This window comes from Panthera pardus, unplaced genomic scaffold (assembly GCF_024362965.1).
Source record: "Panthera pardus isolate Hobbes unplaced genomic scaffold, ASM2436296v1 HiC_scaffold_13, whole genome shotgun sequence".
NCBI classification, from domain to species: Eukaryota; Metazoa; Chordata; class Mammalia; order Carnivora; family Felidae; genus Panthera; species Panthera pardus.
In genome coordinates this window covers 144,388,165-144,408,469 of record NW_026526688.1, presented here as the reverse complement: position 1 = coordinate 144,408,469, position 20,305 = coordinate 144,388,165, and the positions used below count along the sequence as shown (strand labels likewise).

Here is a 20,305-nt window from a genome sequence, read left to right as displayed (position 1 = left end):
GGGGGGGTGGTGGTTAACCAATGAAACCCTGGAGACGATGTTTATGCGGTTGTGTGTACCCAACTAGTGATTTACGGTGTTTTAAGCAGCGACGTAAACTCGGCGATTAGGGAGAGCAGGCTAATTCTTTCTGGAGTGGTGAATGCGTTCAGGAGCAAGAGCATGAGAGAGTCTGGGTTTCTAGGCAAATTAGAAATCAGAAAGCTGCTTTCCACAAGCGACAAATTAGGAAGTAATTAATCACATCAAATGAGGATTCACCATGGAATCTCTTCACACAGCCAGTTCCCCTCATCACTTAACGTATTTGATTAAAATTCATTACCCCACAACATCTCCTCTATAAAGCGTGGTTCCTCATACTGATTTCTACTGATTTAGTTCATTATAGGGAACGTTTCTGCGGAGAAGAGTCACTCCTCCGAAATTAACCGGGTACCCTGATAGCACATAAACTGGAAATAAGCTTTGCCGCCACTGAGCTTTTGCCCTTCACCCCTTCGTGTGAGCTGTGAGCCTGCACATGTGACTGGAGGCGCCTAGAGACCGAGTCCCCCCCTCTTTATTCAGGGAAATAATGGGTACATGGTTCTCTGTTCCCGTAGGATGCTGTGCCTATCTTGGACAACATAGCAGGACTCGGACCACATTCCACGAGAAGATAAAACACAGAGTCTTCTCCTGGAGTGTCTGGTGAGGAATGAGGTCTTCCCATGCGGTGTTTCCATCCACACAGTTGTCAGCCCCCACCCAGGGTTAGTTCTGAAAAGTGACACCTCTCAGCCGAGAGACCAAGTGCAGCACTGAGGCCCCCTCACCAGAAAAGGGGTTAATGACTGGAGACTCGACTCTCAGAGAGGAGAAGCAGCATGTCCACGGCACCGTGCGTGGCCTTGACACCCGCAAAGCGCTTCCCGCCTAGAACACTCAAATGAGTAACAGACCGCATTCTCACTCAGATGTTTATAGAGGAGAGAGATCCTCCGATCCTAGGGCTATGTCCTGACACTGGAAGGTGTTTTTTTTTTTAACTTGTTATTTGAATTAACACACCATGTAGCATTAGTTTCAGGTACACAATATAGTGTGATTCAACACTTCTTTCTATACGTTACCCAGTGCTCATCACGACAGATGCACTGCCGACCCCCTATTTGCCCCAACCCCCCACCCACCTGCCCTCTGGTAACCATCAGTTTTTCTCTACAGTGAAGAGTCCGTTTCTTGGTTTGCCTGTCTCTGTCTTTTTTTTTCCCTTGGTTTGCCTCTTTTTTTTCCCCTCTTTGTTTTGTTTCTTAAATTCCACATATGAGTGAAATCATATGGTATTTGTCTTTCTCCAACAGATTTATTTCACTTACCATAATACTCTAGCTCCATCCATGTTGTTGTAAATGGCAAGATTTCATTCTTTTTGATGGCTGAGTAATATTCCATATTTTTATATATACATATATATGTATACATATATATACATGCATATATATGCATATATACGCATATATACATGCATGTATATATATGTATACATATATACATGCATGTATATATATGTATACACATATACATATATATGTATGTATGTATACATATATATGCATGTATATATATACATATATACATGTGCATATATGTATATATGCATATACATGCATGTATATATATGTACATATATATATGTATGTATATATACATGCATGTATATGCATATATATATACACACACACACACACACATACATGTATATATGTATATACATCACCCTTTCTTTATCCATTCATCAGTCAGTGGACACTGGGCTGTTTCCATAGTTTGGCTATTGTTGATAGCACTGCTGTAAACATTGGAGTGCATGTATCCCTCTGAATTAGTGTTTTTGCATTCTTTGGGTAAATACCTAGTAGAGCAGTTGCTGGATCCTAGGGTGGTTCTAATTTTAACTTTTTGAGGAACTTCCATACTGTTTTTCCAGAGTGGCTGTACCAGTTTGTATTCCCACCAGCAATGCAAAAGACACCCTCTTTCTCCAAATCCTCACCAACATCTGTTGTTGCCTGAGTTGTTTATTTTAGCCATTCTGACAGGTGTGAGGTGGTATCTCATTGTGGTTTTGATTGGCATTTCCCTGACGATGAGTGATGTTAAGCACCTTTTCATGCCAACACTCTGAGCTTTTAAACCTGTTATTTAGGAGACAGTTTAAAAGGCAGAAAGAGAGCAAAAGCACAGAAATTATAATTAATTAATTCAGTGTGTTATTTCATAGCCTACCAATCCCTTTCACCTGGTTGTTTATCTGCTTGTTTATCTGCTTCTGTCTTACTCTGTTCAGGCTGCTGTAACAAAATTCCGCAGACCGGGTAGCTTAGAAACAACAGAAATTTATTTCTCACAGTTCTGGAGGCTGGAGGGTCCAAGATCAAGGCACCAGCACTGTTGAGTTCTGTGGAAAGCCCTCTTCCCGGCATAGCTGGTATCGTCTCTGCATCCTCGCAAGGTGGAAGGGGCTGGAAGTCCTGTGGGGTCTCTTTTATAAAAGCACAAATCCGGAGCACCTGGGTGGCTGAGTGTGTTGAGTGTGCAACTCTTGATTTCAGCACAGATCACGATCCCAGGGTTGTGGGATCGAGCCCCCAGTAGGGCTCCACGCTGTGTGTTGCCCCTGCTTGAGATTCTCTCTCTCTCCCTCTGGTCCTCTCCCCAGCTCTCTCCCTCTCTCCCTCTATCTTAAAAAAAATAAACACTAATCATGTTCATGAAGGCTCCACACTCATGATCTAAGTACCTCCCAAAGGCCCCACCTCCTAATGCTGTCACATTGGGGGTTAGTACTTCAACATATGAATTGCGGGGGGGGCACAAACATTCATACTATAGCACCCACCTTTCAGCACACTTGACAAAACAGATGATTTGTGTGGGGGAAGAGTGGGAGAGGAGGAGTCATGACTGCTCCAGTGTCAGAGGTCTTTACTCAGAAGCGTCAGGTGCAAAAGGCATAAAGCATCAACATACACGGGGGGAAACTAGAGTCAAATTGCCGCGGTGAGTGGAAAGGCTATATGAAATATGAAACAAATCTATCTCCCCCAGTATGCCTTCTTCCATAGCAGGCGCGCAATAGGGATTGGTCACATTGGACCTAAACAAACAAAAGTCTAATTGAATTTTTAAAAAGTAAGCTGCGAAGCAAAGCTTAAAATTTAAAAATAGTGGGAGGATGCCATTCTCGTGAGGGTGTTCTTGCCTGAGAATAACGAGAGGCAGGTCCTTGGTGGTTAGTTAAGTGCTGTTTCCTCAGCTTGCTCAGCCTACTGAAGCCACTCAGCCTCATTCATGTCATATCAAGATTCATGATGAAACCGCCCAGGACTCTCTGAATGTTTTTTTTTTTTTAATAAAGTGGAAAAATACAAATCACCTTTAGCTGTTTTTTTTTCCTTTCTGAGGCATGTTGTGGGTGTGTGAGGTGGCTCAGCGTCCAGAAGCATCAGCCTAGCGAACACCCCCAGAAACGCCTTGTTGCCTGTGGCTTCGTTCAAGGATGTGGGGGCACTCCATCTCCAAGGCTCACAGCTGATGCCATGGGGAGTAATAGTCTCTCTCTGATTGTGCCTAAAAAGTGCCTTCTGCAAATTATTAGCAGATTAAAGGAGGTGAAGGCAATAGGGCCCAGTTTCCGATTAGATAGTGGTCAACACGATGGCCTAATATTTACTGAGCTCTTACTTTGTGCAAGGCATTGGGATGAGCTTTTTTACATAGTCTCTCATCTCAATTGCAAGTCATGAGAAACCTGACCAATAGTGCCTTAATCCCCAGCAGCATTTATTGTTTATTTAACAGGAAGTCTGGAGACAAGGCAAACCAGTCCTGGCTTGGCAAGATCAACAGTATTATCAAGGAAAAAGGCTCTTTCTCTCTTACGCCTTCATCCTCCCTAGTGGATTGACTTTCACTCTTAGCTTCACAAGATGGCTACCACTGTGCCAGACATCACATCTGCATTAAAGACAGGAAGAAGGCAGGGGATGAGTGGGGACACCTGGGGGCTCAGTCAGTGAAGCGACCGACTCTTGATTTCTGCTCAGGTCGTGGTCTCATGGTTTGTGAGTTCGAGCTCTGTGTCCGGCTCTGTGCTGACAGTGCAGAGCCTGCTTGGAATCCTCTCTCTCCCTCTCTCTCTGCCCCTCCCCTGCTCTCTCTCTCTCTCTCTCAAAATAAATAAAATAAACATTAAAAAAAATTAAGACAGGAAGGAGGGGGAAAGAATAGGTATGAAGGGAATTTCCCTTTCTTATATATGCCTTTCATTAGAAAGCAAAATTTTTCCAGGAGCCTGTTAACCTACATCCCATCAATCTCACTGTGCAGAACTGGGGTCCACAGGTTCTTCTAGCTGCAGAGGAGACTAGGAAAAGTGCATCGAGCTTTCACAGCCTCGTAGGGAGGCAGGCAAGAGGGGATTTGGAATGGATGTTAGCTTAGTCAAGCAACAGTGTCTGCCTTGTACATATTATTTATGTCATCCTCACGATAGATGTACAAAAGGAATACTGTAGTTATCCCCAGTCTGAAGATGAGAAGACGATAATCAAGAGACTTGCCCGAGATCGATCAGCTAATAAGTGGTTGGGCTTATAGCTTTCACCATAGAAGGCAGCCATCTAGCAAGGTGGCTAAGAAGGCAAGTCGCTGAGATAGATTGCCTTCTAGACTGAATCCAAGCTGCACCACCTTTGAGTTATATGTCTTGAGAGGTTATTTAACCTCTTTTCACCTTAGATGGCTCACCTTAATGCTTATAAAGTCCCCAGAAAATTTGGCTTGGAGTAAGCACTAGAAAAGTGTTAACTAAGAAGATAGGAAGCAAGCAGCTCATTTATAACAGCCCTAAACTGGAAAGAGCCCAAATGTCTGCCACTGGAAGAGGGGATAAATAGATTGTGGTGTATTCATACAATCGAATACTGTCCAGCAATGAAAAATGATGGGTTATTAAACATAAAACACAAGACAGTGTTATTACAGTGAGTGAAAGATCCAGACATAAAAGTACACACTGATTCCATGTATGTGAAGTTCAAAAGCAGACAAAACTAATATTTTGTGATAAAAGTCAGAGTAAGAGTTACCGTTGGAGAGTTAAGTCTGTGAGAGGGGATGAGGGAACGTTCTGGGCTGCTGGAGAGGGTATCTTTGTCTGAGTGGTGGTTATGCCAGGAAATACACGTGTAAAAATGCATTGATTTGTACCCTTAAGGTGTGTGCATCATACCACAGGTATGTTATATTTTGATTTTAAAAGTACATAAAAAGTAAAAGAAAGAAACTATGAAGCGTACCATTTATGCTGACTGCCATTTCTGGAGGAAACTCTTAGAAAAAAACTGGTGGTAGGAAGAAGAAGGGGGCCCACCAATGTCAAGGGTTATTTGTCTTCTCTCAGAAAGATCTGCTGTCCTGTCCCTTCAGAGGAAACTTCCTCTGAGTCATTAGCCCGGTCATGGAAATATGTTTGCACTGGAGCCATGACCTCTGGGTGATCATTGGTGAATTTTAGTGGTGAGTCAAACAGGAATACAATATCTGATTGCATTTTGGGGCATTATCCTGTAATTAGCCAGATTGCCTACTAATTCACCAAGAAGAATGCCAGGATGCGTCAGTCTGGGATGCCCTTGAGAACTGTCCTTTCAAAGGCAGACTGATGTGGAGCTGGCCATCTAAAGAGCTCCAGCTCTTTGTGTGGAACAAGGGGTCATGGATGGCACCCTGAACTAGGCACAACCTGGGGGAAAAAGTGGGCAAGTGCATTTAGGCTGAAAAGACAGTGGTGACCTCCACCAGGGCTGCCTTGGCCACGGGGGCCATTTGAAACCTAAAAGAAGATTCCCTGGGACACCTGGGTGGTGCCCTCAGTTAAGTGTCTGACTCCTGATTTTGTCTCAGGTCATGATCTCACAGTTCGTGGGTTTGAGCCTTTGGACATCCGCTTGGAGGTGTTAGATTTTCTTCTTCTTCCATCCTATTACCACCCACTGTACACGCCCATATCCCCCTCAACCACAGAACAGCCGATGAGAAGGTTCTCGCCCTCCCTACATTGTCTCTTTCTCTCCATTGCTCTATCCTGAGAAACCCCAATATGGTACTTTGGAATTTTGGGTATCTGTTGGCATCCTTGCTCAGCATAGCCTCCTCCTGGAGACAGACCACCACAACCCCCACTCAACCAAAGAGAATGAGTTTTGGGGGACATCTGACTGACCAAAGACAGATGTGGCTTCTGGGGAAAAGGAAGAAAATGTTACTTTTTTTCTCCAGGAAGTACAACATTCTTCACAAGTGTTATTCCCTCGTTGGCATTCACAGCACCCACGGGGAGCCTGATGATATCATTAGTCCTGATTTTATGGATAGAGAAATTGAGTCATACTCCAGGTTTGCAGGTTCTGATTCGGTGGCTGAAAAACAGAAACATTTTTCCTCTTTTTGGACTAGAATTGCATCTCATTTCCATAAACAAAACACTCAGGAGAATATGGCTTTTCTACTTCAAACAAGTGTCTTCTTAGCACAGTTTGATGGCTTTGGGGCATACACATTCTGTCTAGACATACGATAGCCTTCAAATACCATATGGTTGGACCAGACTCTGATTAGTAATGGTTTTGCAGATGTTAGATGAACCTTCTGAAGTGTTGGGTGCCCTCGGTTGGGCAATTTTTGTAAGTGTGAATGTCCCTAATGGTGACTTCACTCAAACTAAAGGACACTAGGACCTAGCTTTGATATTGAAAATTATATGTCATGTTAAGATGAGTTTTATTCTCTCTTTTCCTCTCTGTTTAACAGAAGGGTAGTCCATTCTGTAAAGAGTTGGTAAGGCTGGCCTGTGTTTGGGCCAACTGATCGATGGCCAGCGTTTCAAGAGCTGGTAACTCTGGTCTATATCATGCTCACAGAGGGGAAATTCCTGCAGTCTTCAAAGTGGAAACAAGCAAGCAAAAATAGCAAACGTCTGTTTCAAGACCCGTCTACAATTTCATATTAGCCAATGGTTTTTATGGAACTTACAGACAAATCAGAGGGAAAATGCATTTGTAGCTATCAGGGCCCAGCCTATCAGCCAGAGAACATTTCTGTCTTTCAGAGGGTAGAGGATCCATGTTTGTACTCAATGAATATTTATTGAGTCCCTTCTCTGTGCCAGGCACTAAGACACACACACACACACACACACACACACACACAAAACAAGCCGCAGTCTCTATTATTAGGGCTCCCAACGGATGGAAGACAAACGTGGAGAGAAATCATGGCTCAGTGTGCTTCAGTTGAAATCTGTGTGAAGTGCTGCGGCAACTTCACAGAGGAGGGGAGGCTCTGGAGTTCTCGGAATTGGGATGGGAAGAGGGGATTCAGGGTGGGAAGAACAACAAATGCAAAGGCAGAGAGGTAGACAGGAGGCAATATTTCAGATTGCCAAAATATTGTCATTCTAGGGATTGAATTCCTATTATGGGCCAGGCAGTGAGGTATACGTGGTGAGCAAATCCACTAGAGTCCCTGTTCCACGTGCATTCTGGAGGCTAAAGAGGGAGGCACGCATTAAACCAAGCTTCTTGTAAGCAATTACATAGCTAACACGTGGATCGCAGTGCTCTGACATTAAGGGACTGGGTGCTCGGAGCACATGAGAGATTGGGAGCAGGCGAGGGAGAGATGTAGCAGGAGAATCAGCGAAGGCCCTTAAGCTAACACTGGAATGATGAATAGGAGGAAGTCAGGCAGAGAAAAGAGAGAGCACTGTTTAGGCAGAAGGAATAGAATTAAGGGAAAAGCCTGGTGTGTTTTGAGGGCCTGTTGGGTGCAAGGCTGGAGGGGCAGACTGGGATCACGGAGAGCCTTCCAGGCCTTGCTGGGGATTTGAAGTTTTATCCTCAGTGGAGGGAGAAGCCAGTGCGGGCTTCCTTTCTTCCTCTCAACCGTCAGAGCGGTGTGATAGGGTCCAGTCGGCCTTTTAGGAAGCTCACTGTCGTGGCTGTCTGGCTAACCTTAGCAATCACTTAGCAGCCACGGGGCCTCTGCCAGGCAGGCCTGGCGTGATCCTCGAGACCACAGTCAAAGGCAATGCTCACGCTGACTTGGCAGCAACGAGGAAGAGCCTGACTGCGTTTTGATCGAGTTTCACTGATTGTGCCAAAGCTCTGTCACATGTTTCCTCAGGTACTTGATGAGGCAAGGGCAGGAAAGGACATGCCGGCGGTGGGGGTGGGGGATAGGCAAGCAGCACAGGTAATCAGGCTACCTGGGACTCTGGCACTGACCCAGACTGCTGCTCACGAAGCCCGGGAAAAGGTGCCAGTTCAGGGCACTCGTTGTCCACCGGCTGCCAATGCTCCCGACTGCTGCTGACGGCCAGTCGGGCGGGGAGACGCGAACACATGTGCACAGTGCGGACTCCCTTCCCCGGAATATCCTGTGACTCCTCTCGGCACTGGGAGAACTCACCTACCCGCCCCAGCTATCAGCTGCCAAGTCCCTTCTCCTAGCAAGGCAAGAAACCGGGGCTGGAGCCAGACACCTTTCTTTCATCCATCCAAGTGACACAAACTAGGATATCGGTCTCTCCCATGCAGCCCAATGGACGTGGACGTGAGTCCTTTTCGATCCAACTGAGAATCTGCTTTTCTTCTGAGCATCAGCCTGCCAACTGCTCTCGCAACGTAAAAGCCTCAAGCTGCCCACACTTCAGGAAAGACTGCCGTTTGTTAGCCTATGAGGAGGAATCTCCGATCGCATTCGGTTGGTCATCATACCCCTAGTATTCTCATGCGGGCCAAGTCTGAGAGAGTCAATCCTTGAGTCAGTCTGTTTCAGGCATGGAGGCCTGTCACTGCCCAAGCAGCGCACATCGTATCTGACAATGTGGGTCACTGTTTTTTGGAACAATGCACAATTCACCTCTAATTTAGAGATTAATGGGTTGGATTTCTTCATCCTGTTTGTTCTGCCATTTTCTCAAGGAAATATTAGAACTAATTGTTTTCCTCAAGGCAAAGGGACTCTGCTTTGGGTGGGAAGGTGTATGGGGCACTGCATTACTTTAACTGACTCAACTGCCCCGTCTCCTGTGGACGCCTCCTTGCTTACTCTGTAATGGCGGTTACTACAGTACATTCTACCACTATTTTCATGTCGAGGGCAGTGTGTGGTGTGTGTGTGTGTGTGTGTGTGTGTGTGTGTGTGTGTGTGGAGTAGGGGGAGCTGAGGATGGAAGGTCTACTTCCGATTCTGTCCCTAAATGATTCTTTCCAGGCAACGTGGCCCAGATCCTCCTCCTAGAAGTCTGAGGTCACTGACACCACTTCCACTCTGAGCCTGCCCCCCGTCTGTCAAATGAGGAGCTGTACTCATTCACCACGTAGGCCCTCTCAGCTCTAAAAATTTTTTTTTAATCTGAGAAAGTATACATCCTTATCTGTTTGACTTACTCAGTTTGGTAGCCCTTGGGAAACACAAGGCCAACATGTAAGAAAGCAGAAATGATACTTCCTCAGACTCTCTCCGTGGTTCTGAACATTGAAGTCTTAACCCCAATGTAATGGTATTTGGAGATGGGGCTTTGGGGAAGTGATTACGATTAGATGAGATCATGAGGGTGGGGCCCTCAGGATGGGATTAGTGCCTTTGTGAGAAGAGATAGCAAGGAGCTCTCTCTCTCTCCAGGGGGCAAGACCCTGTGAGGACACAGAAGGTGGCCATCTATAAGTGTGGAATAGAGCTCTCACCAGAAACTGCATAGGCCCACACCTTGCTTGGACTTCCCAGGCTTCAAACTGTGAGAAATAGATTTCTGTTCTTAGAGCCGTCCAGTCGACATGGTATTTTGTTCTGGCAGCCTGAGCGGATGAAGACAGCAGGCACTCCCAAGGACAGTCAGAATAAACCTTGGATATCTTCACACTGAAGATACCCACCACCATGCAATCAGAGCAGTATGGTGTGTGTACCGTCAAATAAGGCAAATCAGAGGCTTCTGATGCCTTGTTCAAGGGAAGATAACCAGCACAGTCACAACTTCCTGCATTGTTATTTCGTTAGGAGTAGGAATTGCTTGAATTAGACTGGAATGTATTTTAAGTAAGTATTCAGAAGATATGGGGCACAGATCCTCTGTCCCTCCCTACACTCTGCCCCCCCAACTCTGTCCCTCCCCCACTCATGTTTTCTCTCTCTCTCCCTCTCTGTCTCTGTCTCTCAAAAAATAAACATTTAAAAGAACCTTAAATAAGTATTCAGAAGGTAGCCATGGGAAATGACCGCCTCCAGTCTTCTTTGGAAGCAGGAAGGGTAGGGGTTATTAAAGTACATTAGTCAGGGTTAAACAAGAAAATGGACATTTCTAGCAACAAAACCATTACTGGAGCATGTTATTTTTAGCACTGTAATGATTTCCATGGTACAGCTTTTAGCTCCACTGGAAATGACAATGCAAGTGTCACCCTGAACATCACATGCCTTAAGTGGCATCTTGTGTGTTCTCATCCTTTCAGAACCAACTCAAATGTCATCTCTTCTGTGACTTCTCTAAATGTCCTCTGAAAATGACATTTGTATATTTTTGCATTCCATGGTCCCTATGCAGATTGGATTCATTGTACTTCAGGGGTCCCACTCTAACCTGCTTTTGCTTCAGCGAGGCAGTTACCACATCATATTTCAGGAAGTCAGGTGTCGTTTCCGTCCTGCTGGATATTGAACTCCCTGAGGACAAAGCTATAGACATAGAAGCTACTCAATGAAAGAATGAATGAATGAATGAATGAGTGTTTCTTTGTATATGACTTATTCCTAGTTTATCCCAGGTTTCCAAAGATTCTGACTCGGCTACCAGACTGAGACTGTTTCTCCCTCCCTCTGCCAGTCTGTTCAACGATACTGTCAACAGTAAACATTACCATTTTTGTTTTGTGGCCACAGAATAATGAGCCATGGGAGCTACCAGGAGGCAGAGCTAGTAAGCTCCAAAGGTCCATATGAAGGTCTAGTGTTTTTAATAATCTTTCTCCCAACTGTTGTTATGTCTATATTTGAAAGATCTCTTGATCTGTATCCATCCTGAACTATTGACACTCAGAACTGCCAAAAGTCTGCCTAGCAACATGGACTATTATGTGGCTAACTTAGGAGGTCTGCCCTCCTGTTTCCTAGGACAGTCGCCCTCGTATGGTTTACGGTCTTGACCAACTCCTTTTCTGTAAGATAAAACCAAGTGCTTTGATAACAATCCAAATGTTAAATTTGGTTAGGCAGGAGAAAATTATGTTTTCAGGATAGATTCTGTTGCACAACTTTTCATCAGTTGCTGAGGCTACTATGCACAAGAATGAAGAAGTAAGCAGTTTTATCCCGAGTGCCAGAATGCATCCATATACATCTTTCCCCCCCTTCCTCTGTGCTGGAATCTAGCCCATGTTTTATTCCTTATGAATTTTGATCATGGTTGACCATTACCTATATGCTACCCCCCAAGGAAATCTCCTCAGAGTATGGAGGGTTAAATAGCTGAAGACCCAACATGACATCCGGGATAGGTATATGTCATGGTAGAGTGACATAGAGTGAGGCTGACTTTCAAAGCAAGGTTCCTTCCCTCATGTTACAACCCGGTAGGCAGCCATTGCTGAGGTAGCTATGATGGGTGTGGCCATACTAAGGATATATAGAAGAGAATAGAGAGAAGATTCTGGGGTATTTTTGAATGAAGTTCTTAAGTTAATTCATTTTCCTCCCTCCTCCCTTCCTTCTGCAAGTACATACTGAGCACTTACTATACCTAGCCACTGTCTGAGGCAAACAGCAATGAATAAGATCATGTCCCTATACCCTCATGGAACTTATATTCTGATAGAAGAGAGAGAGAGAGAGAAATAAAATAAATAAATAAATAAATAAATAAATAAATAAATAAATAAAATGATTTCAGGAAGAACTATTTTATTTTACGAACACAAAATGACCAGAGGGTATGGTGGTTCCTCAAGCAATCAAGCATAAAATTACTATATGACCCACCACGTCCACTTCTGGGTATATGACGAATTGAAGGCAGGGTCTCAAATGGATATTTGTACATTCAGATTCGTAGCATTATTCACGGTAGCCAAAAGGTAGAAGCAACCCATCGAAGTCCATCAATGAATGCATGGATGAATACAATGTGGTCTATATATACAATGGAATATTATTCAGCCTTAAAAAGGAAGGAAATTCTGGGTGGAATTTTCTGGGAAGGAAACTCTTGGGTGGCTCAGTTGGTTAAGCATCTGACTTTGGCTCAGGTCATGATCTTGCAGTTCATGAGTTGGAGCCCTTCATCGGGGGTCTCTGCTGTCAACACAGCAGATCTTCTGTCCCCCCTCTCTGCCCCTCCCCTGCTTGTGCACGCACGCTCTCTCTCTCTCTCTCTCCCTCTCTCTCAAAAATAAACATTTTTTTAAAGTAAGGAAATTCTGACACCTGCTGCAATATGAGTGACCCATGAAGACATTATGCTAAGTGAAATAAGCCAATCATAAAAGGACAATTATAATATGATTCTACTTGCTTGCATTACCTGCAGCAATCAAATTCATAGAGACAGAAAGTAGAATAGTGGTTTCCAGGACTGGGGAGAGGGAAGAAAGGAGAGTACTATTATTTAATGGTGCAGAGTTTCAGTTTGGAAAGATAAGAAAGTTCTGGAGATGGGTTAGTGGTGATGGTTGAACAATAATGGGAAGGTACTTAATGCCACTGAACTGTACCCTTAAAGATGGTGAAAATGGTAAATGCTATGTATATTTTAACAATTAAAAAAGTAATCTTTTAAAAAAATAAGCAAGGAGCTAGCTGGAGTAGGAATGATTATAGTTAGGATCATCTGGGAAGGCTCCTCTGAGAAGGAGGTGGCCATTTGAGTAGAGACCAACTGGAATGATGAAGAGAGCATGGGGAGACAATGGGGGATTAGTTTGGGATTTTGTTCTAGGTGCAGCAGATAGATGGCTTTGGAGGGTTTTGACCAGTTGACGAACATGATCTGACTGATCACTTTAAAATATGCTGGCTGCTATGTGAAAAGTAACTGAAAGGGAGAAAATCTGAAAAGCAGAAGACCAATGAAGAGACTATGGCAATAGTCTAGCAAGTGACTGGTGGCTCAGGTGATGTTGAGATAATGGGGGAGGTGGTGAAAAGTGATTAAGTTGGGATGTTTTCAAGGTTGGGCCATTATAATTTGCCAATGAATTTGATGTGCAGTATGAGGGAAAGAGATGACTTAAGGTTTTGACTTAAGGTTGACTCGGTTTTTAAGTGAGCAGCTGAGTGAGAGAGGGTGCCAACGACTAGGGGAAAAGCTAGTTGGGGGGATGATAAGGGGCATGGGAGTCAATCAAAAGATGGTTTACATAAAAAGCGAAATCAAGGGGCGCCTGAGTGGTTCAGTCAGTTAAGCGACCTACTTCAGCTCAGGTCACAATCTTGCAGTTCCTGAGTTTGAGCCCCACATCAGGCTCTGTGCTGGCAGCTCAGAGCCTAGAGCCTGCTTCAGATTCTGTGTCTCCCTCTCTCTCTGCCCGTCCTCTATTCATGGTCTCTCTCTCTCTCTCAAAAATAAACATTAAAATTAAAAAAAAAAAAAATCAAAACCCAGTACTAGCAGAGTGATAGCACATAGAAGCCATTTATTAAGTACTTGAATGAAAGAATTAATTAGTTAATTAAACGGAATGTGTAAATGGAGGGAGGAAGGAAGGAAGAAAAGAAACTAATTCTAAGTTTTACAAAATGTGAAGGAGAACATTTTGCAAGATGGTACGATTGTAAAGACCCCAGCTAGAATTTGAAAGAACTGGGTTCCAGTCTCAGATGATATTTCCAAACCTCAAATTCCTCCTCTCAGCTTTTATTCTGGGATTTTTCCCCCCCTTTCCTCCTTCACAAGGGATGTGTCCACATCTTGACTCATGCCAGCCGACAAGCCCATAGCGCCAGCATCCCTGTGCATAAATGCAGAGCCCACAATCCTGGGACAGGGAACAGCCAATCAGTGAGCTCCCCTCAGAGGGACCAGCCAATCAGTAAGCTCCTCCAGCTGTGCGCTCACCAACCACGCCTTCCCCACCCTCAGCACATACCCTGGGTATCACTGCAGGCATTGGGGAACCAGCCTCTCAGCAGTCTGGACAAATCCCCATAAAGGTCAGTTCCTCAGAGAGTCTCACTATTTTAAGGGCACACTTCTAAGCAAGCAGGAGACGAGATGGGTTCATTCAGTGTGTTGGCCGGGCTCGTGTTGCCTGACCCACTAATTATTCTTACGGAGCCTTCGGGCTGGTTCCTACTGATAAGTCACAAAGGGAGGAGGGAGCGGTTAGCGGGAAGAAAACATTTAAAAGTCACCTGCACAACTGGGGAGGCGCAATGCAAAATGAGAAAGATCTGTGAACGTGCTATGAAGCAGCCTTGCCTCCCGGGTTTCCACGCATTCACCACGTTCGTACTGGCTTTTCCACAGGGCTGAGGGTCCAGAGCCTGCCTACATCAGGCCCCTTGCCTCTTTCTCTTCCGACAAACATCTCGTCGACCGGCATCTGGACAAGCTCTCCGCAAAGCCCCCCTGCCTCCCCGACCACTGGCACATCCGTCTTCCCAGTTACGACCTCGGCTCCAACACCTACACTCCCCAAGAACGTTTCCATAGAGCCCAGAGAGGAGGACACCAGCCTCCCGGCCTCTCACTGGGAGCGCAAGAACACAGACCCCTCCGCAACAAGCGGGGAGCACTTGACACCCACGCCCTCAGAACACAGCTCAGGCACTCCCAAGGCAAGCGTGCCACCCACAGGGTCGCAGTCCCCCTCTGAGACCCCAGCTCAGTCCCCCGCTGAGTCCCCCACCGAGTCTCCTGCACTCACCTCCCCTCAGGCTCCAGCCTCATCACCTCCACCCCTGTCAACCTCACCCCCCGAGGTTTCGTCTGCCTCCTCTGCCAGCACCAACCACAGCTCTGCTGAGACCAGCCTCAAGCCCACAGGAGCCCCAGCCACACCAGAGTCCCCAGCAGAAGAGCACAGCTCTGACCACACACCCACTTCGCATGCCACGGCAGAGCCCGTGCCCACGGAGACGACGCCCCAAGCGACAGTGCCGACCAAAGTGACCTGTATGCTGATCGACGTCGAGACCACTGCCTCCCCCGGGGTGATCATGCAGGAAGTGGAGCATGCTCTAAGTTCAGGTGAGTCTCAGTCACTAGACCACGGAGATGTTAAGAATGCGGTTCCGCTAACCCAGCACAGTAGGTTACATTTGAATTTGGGGGTGCAGTGCCTGAGCTGAATTCACAAGAATGTCCACAGAAGTGCAAACTTTGCCTTTAGTCACGTGATAATTTCTACAGGATATCTCATTATTACAACCAGTCTTTACAATTTGTCTTCACAGATGTCACAGACAATGGCAGCAGATGAGACAGTATAAGCAAAGGGGGTAATGAGACAGTATAAGCAAAGGGGGGTGTGGCTTTTGGGCAGCTTCCTGGGTTTTAGTTCCGGCTCCTGACCTTGGGCAAGTGACTTCATCTTTTTGTGCCCTTATTTTTCCTTATCTGTAAAATGGGGACACAAGGGGTTCTATTGTACATGATCCTTGGGGAGATTCTATGAGATGCCTGTGAAGTGCTTACTTAGTAAGTGCTCAGGACGTGTCAGTTATTAGTATTTTTCTCAGTGTATTAACGAAGTGCTTACTTCATGGAAACCAGTAAAGCAAAGTAGGGAGGGGGCGGGGGGTGTGTGTCGAGAACTTGGCTGATTCTTTATAGTCACTGCTAGAGTTCATGGGAAAGACAATAAATTTTACAGGACATTGGATTTGTTTTTATTCTCCCAGCAGCCCTGTGAAGTCAGTATTATTTTTATCTTGATTTTCCAATCTCGGAAATTACAGTGGAGGGAGATTTAGGGTCTCTTCGAAGGTCCCATGTGTGTGACATTGACGTAAAAATGGTAAACTTGAGGGTATTGAGCAGGAATAGGCTTTAGTGGGAGCGTTTGGCCTCCTGAGCAAGAAACAATAAGGTGAGAGCAGCCAGAAGGTGAAGGAGGAAATGGCTCTGTGGCCCCTTCGCTGGGACAGTCCTGCCAGAGCTGTGGGCTGCCCTGGGAGTATTCAGAATAGAGCCACACATGACCAGGTGGAGTCAAAGGAATGGCTGTGACCGAGGAGAATTGAACTCCCGTTTAACGATGAAAACCTCTACGAACAGAAACTCCAGTAAGCAGTGGAGGTGGGGAGAGAGGGCTAAGATTAACAAGACATGATTCCTCACGGAAGATGAGTTCACTAGGGGATGAAGTCCCGAAGAATTACACGTTCTGATGCCGAAGGCCTAATACATCCGTGAGAGTCCCAAAAGAGACAGCGATGCAGTCAAACGGGGGTAAAGGAATTAATTACGAAGGTCCAGGGTAACCACAGGGGAGCATAATAGCAGAGCTATCGTGAGTCAGGCCTTGGAGGAGGGAACAGTCACCAGAACCCACAAGGAGAGTCTTGTAGAACAGACCACCTTGACAGAAGCACCGACTCTTGGTTGAGAGACACAGCTAACCCTGAGAGTGAAATAAATAAACCTTCTGCCCTCCCCGTCTCCCTTCCCTTAGATATACAGCCAGAAGCCAAGAACGGGGAAGCCCATGGACGTCGTCCATACAGGTCAGCCTCCCGGAGGGCCCATCAGAGAGCAAAGTGGAGAAGGGTACAGTAGAGAGTGGCACACCCCGTTGAAAGGCTGATTCGTCTGTGCAGCCCCCGTCCCCATTGGCACCCTGTTTACACCTCCGGCCAGCACTCATCACAGTGCCTTTCGGTGTGGTGTTGTAGGATGCTGTGCTCCCAGCCTGCAGGTGACCTCTGTAACGCGGACCCAGTTCCTGGAACAGGGTGGGTGTTGACTCAGTGTCTGAAGGACTGTCCCTGTCAAAGGTGCCAGCAAAGTACTGGCTTGAAGTGGCCTTCATCTCTTCTCTCTTCCCTAGTTCAGGCCACGACACCACCCCCGTGACGCCGTGTCTTCGGCTTTCTGGCTGATGGCCCTCTCTCCCGAGTTCTGTCCCCTCCGGGATACTCAGACATGGTGGATTAAGATTCCTGAGCACAGATTCTGAGCCTGCCATGCATAAATCTCCAGAATCAGACACAACCTACCACTTTCTACAAGTACCGTAGTTCCATGGGCTGGATTATCTGAGACCGTCCAGTTCCAGTGCTCTGGCCTGTGTTGTAGAACCTGTGTCTCGATGTCCTCAACTCTAAGCCAACAGAGTCAAGAGGTGCAAAATTAGTGACAGAGCTGGGTCATGAACCTTTATAGCTCTAGGGAATATTACACCCAGTAGCAACTCCGAGGTGAATTAAGGAAGGAAGGAGGGACTGATTTGAGAAGACAGATGGGTGGCAGGGTGAAGAGAGATCGGGCCAGTGTACATTTCATAGACCAGAAAGGATTTATTCTTGTGATCTATTAAATCAAAAAACATTTCCTCTGCATCCACCAGTATACTGTGCTTGAGGCAGAGACGTGGGAGACCTGTCTTTGAATCTTTGCAGTTTGAGTAGAGAGAAAGGGCGCAAGTAACTCTTAATACCATTAGAGTGACCACATTACTTTCTAACCTGAGTATAAACTGAAGTGTGTGGAAGGATCTTTGAGCAGATGGGGTACAATCTGTTCATTCGTTTCAAAGGTGAAGAAATTATGTCCCAGAAGTTTGGAGGGCCTCACCCAAGGTCACACCACCCAGTGGCAGAGCTGGGCCCAGAGCCCAGATCCTTAAAACCACAATCAAGTCTTCTTTCAACAGCCGGTGTCTCTGCGCTCCCTCCTCCCCCAGCCCCGCAGGCCCAGCAGCACCCAGAGACCGTGCTGGCAGGTTACCGTTTGGGGGTGTTCGTGTTCAGATGCGTGAGCTGCCCTAATTGTGGCAGTAATAATACCACACTTTTGTTTAGCATTTTGTCTTATTCTGCATGAAGTTCACATGGCATATTTTTATTGGCCCAGGGACTCATCCATTCAACAAATATCTAGATACAGTCACCAACGAATAATGCTAAAACAAGGTAAATGCCACGGCAGTGAAATTTGACTAGGGGATCAGGGAAGGTTCTGTGACGGAGGGGGCACAGGAGCGGGGTCCTAGGAGCGGAAGGGAATTTGGACCTAAAGAGAGACAGGGCAAAGGAGATCCAAGCACCTGCGTGCAAAGTAGGGAAGCAGTGGCAAAGTAGTTCAGAATCTACCCAGCAGCTGCAAGCCCCAGAATTGCTCTTGGTGAGTTTTCCAATGCCCTCCACGTCTGCCGAGTCTAGGGGTTGAGGCCTGGCTTGACCTGACCTTTCCACAGCATTTGACAGGGATGGTCACTGCCCTGGTCTTTAAAGCGCAGTCTCCATCTGACGTCGAGGACACATCTCTCATTCCTTCACCTGCCTCGCTGACCACTCCTCCAAAGTCCCTGCCTCTCACCCCCTCCCACACCAGAGCAACCCAGGGCCAGTCCTGCCCTCCTCTCTGCTGACCTCTCCACACTCATTCCTGAGATGATCTCATCCCACCACAGGACTCACCATGCCATCCACATGCTGATAACTTTGAGACAGAAAGTTCTATCCCTGTTTCATTTCAGTGAACTAAAGACGTGTACATCCAGCTGTCAGCTAACTCGTATTTCCACGTGCGTGGCTCGTAGGCGTCTTGCACTGAATATGTATGTGGTAAGGTCCTGAAATCCTCAGCCCCTGACCTGCTCCTCCCTCACCTTCCAGAAACCTTGGGCTAATCCTGGACTCCTTTCCTCAGAGACTCCTCATGCAGCCCATCAGAACCCAGGCTCCTCTGACTTTGGTCACAGATACGATTTTAATATTCCTGTAATTGATCCCCACTAGCTACATCCTTGCCAGAGAGATCCCTTTAGAACCCAGGATAGAACCTGTCACTCCCCGGCTCTGACTCTCCTGTTGCTTACCTTCTGAATCAGAGCCAAAGCCAAGTTTGTGAGGCGCCTGCAGTGTTCATGTGATCTAATCTGTGCGGTCTTTCTGCTCTCTTCTTCCACCTTCACCTGCAGACACACCGGCAGCCTACCATTTTCTGGAAGATACCAGAGACACTCTTACCTCAGGTCCTTTGTACTTGCTGTTCCCTTTGCCTGAGATATTTTAAAAACCTCTAGGTCTTTCACGGCTCACTCCTTTCCATCAGTCAAGACTTCGGCGGTCATCCCCTCAGAGAGCCTTTAACCTTAGCCCTGTATGAAACCGTCATCCCATCACGATCTCTTACCACTTTCTATCTCATTTATTTAGTGAGTGGGTGTGTGTCTTCTGCCATTAGAATGTCAGCTTCCTGAAAGCAAAGAGCTTGTTCACGAAGAGGAATATGTAGGCTGTGTCCCCAATCCCTAGAACAGAGCCTGACACAGGGTAGCCCCTCAGTAACATTTGTTGAACATGTGAATGAAAGAGTCAGTCAACCAACACCAGAGAAGTTGTTTCATCTCCCTGAGCATTGGTCATGTCATCAGTTGGATAAGAACAGTATCCACATGACTGGATTATTATAAGGTTTAATTAAGAAAGTTACAGGGGCGCCTGGGTGGCGCAGTCGGTTAAGCGTCCGACTTCAGCCAGGTCACGATCTCGCGGTCTGTGAGTTCGAGCCCCGCGTCAGGCTCTGGGCTGATGGCTCGGAGCCTGGAGCCTGTTTCTGATTCTGTGTCTCCCTCTCTCTCTGCCCCTCCCCCGTTCATGCTCTGTCTCTCTCTGTCCCCAAAATAAATAAAAAACGTTGAAAAAAAAAATTAAAAAAAAAAAAAAAAAAAAAAAAAAAAAAAAAGAAAGTTACAGCTTAGGGGCGCCTGGGTGACTCGGTCAGTTTAGCATCAAACTCTTGATTTCAGCCCAGGTCACGATCTCACGGTCTGTGGGATTGACCCCCATCCCAGCTCTGCGCTGAGGATGCAGAGCCTGCTTGGGATTCTCTCCCTCTTTCTGTGCCCCACCCCCCCCAAATAAATAAAATAAACTTTAAAAAAAGAAATTTATAGCTTAGTGACTGTTGATCAATGGCCCAGTCAATATCTATGATTATTATTTTACTATGATTTAGCATCATTATTATTGCCATTTTACTATTGTTATTATTATTTCTGTTGCTGTTACATTTATTGTAATGAAGAATGTCCAC

At 46.1% G+C, this 20,305-nt stretch overlaps 1 protein-coding gene across 1 annotated transcript in view; it reads left to right on the top strand.

Annotated features, from left to right (window-relative positions):
- PARM1 (prostate androgen-regulated mucin-like protein 1) overlaps window positions 1-20,305 on the top strand; it is a 109,746-nt gene that overhangs the window by 54,829 nt on the left and 34,612 nt on the right. The window contains exon 2 of the mRNA XM_019467440.2: window positions 14,570-15,292. Within this exon, the coding sequence (XP_019322985.2) occupies window positions 14,570-15,292 (723 nt within the window). The remainder of the gene's footprint in view (window positions 1-14,569; window positions 15,293-20,305) is intronic.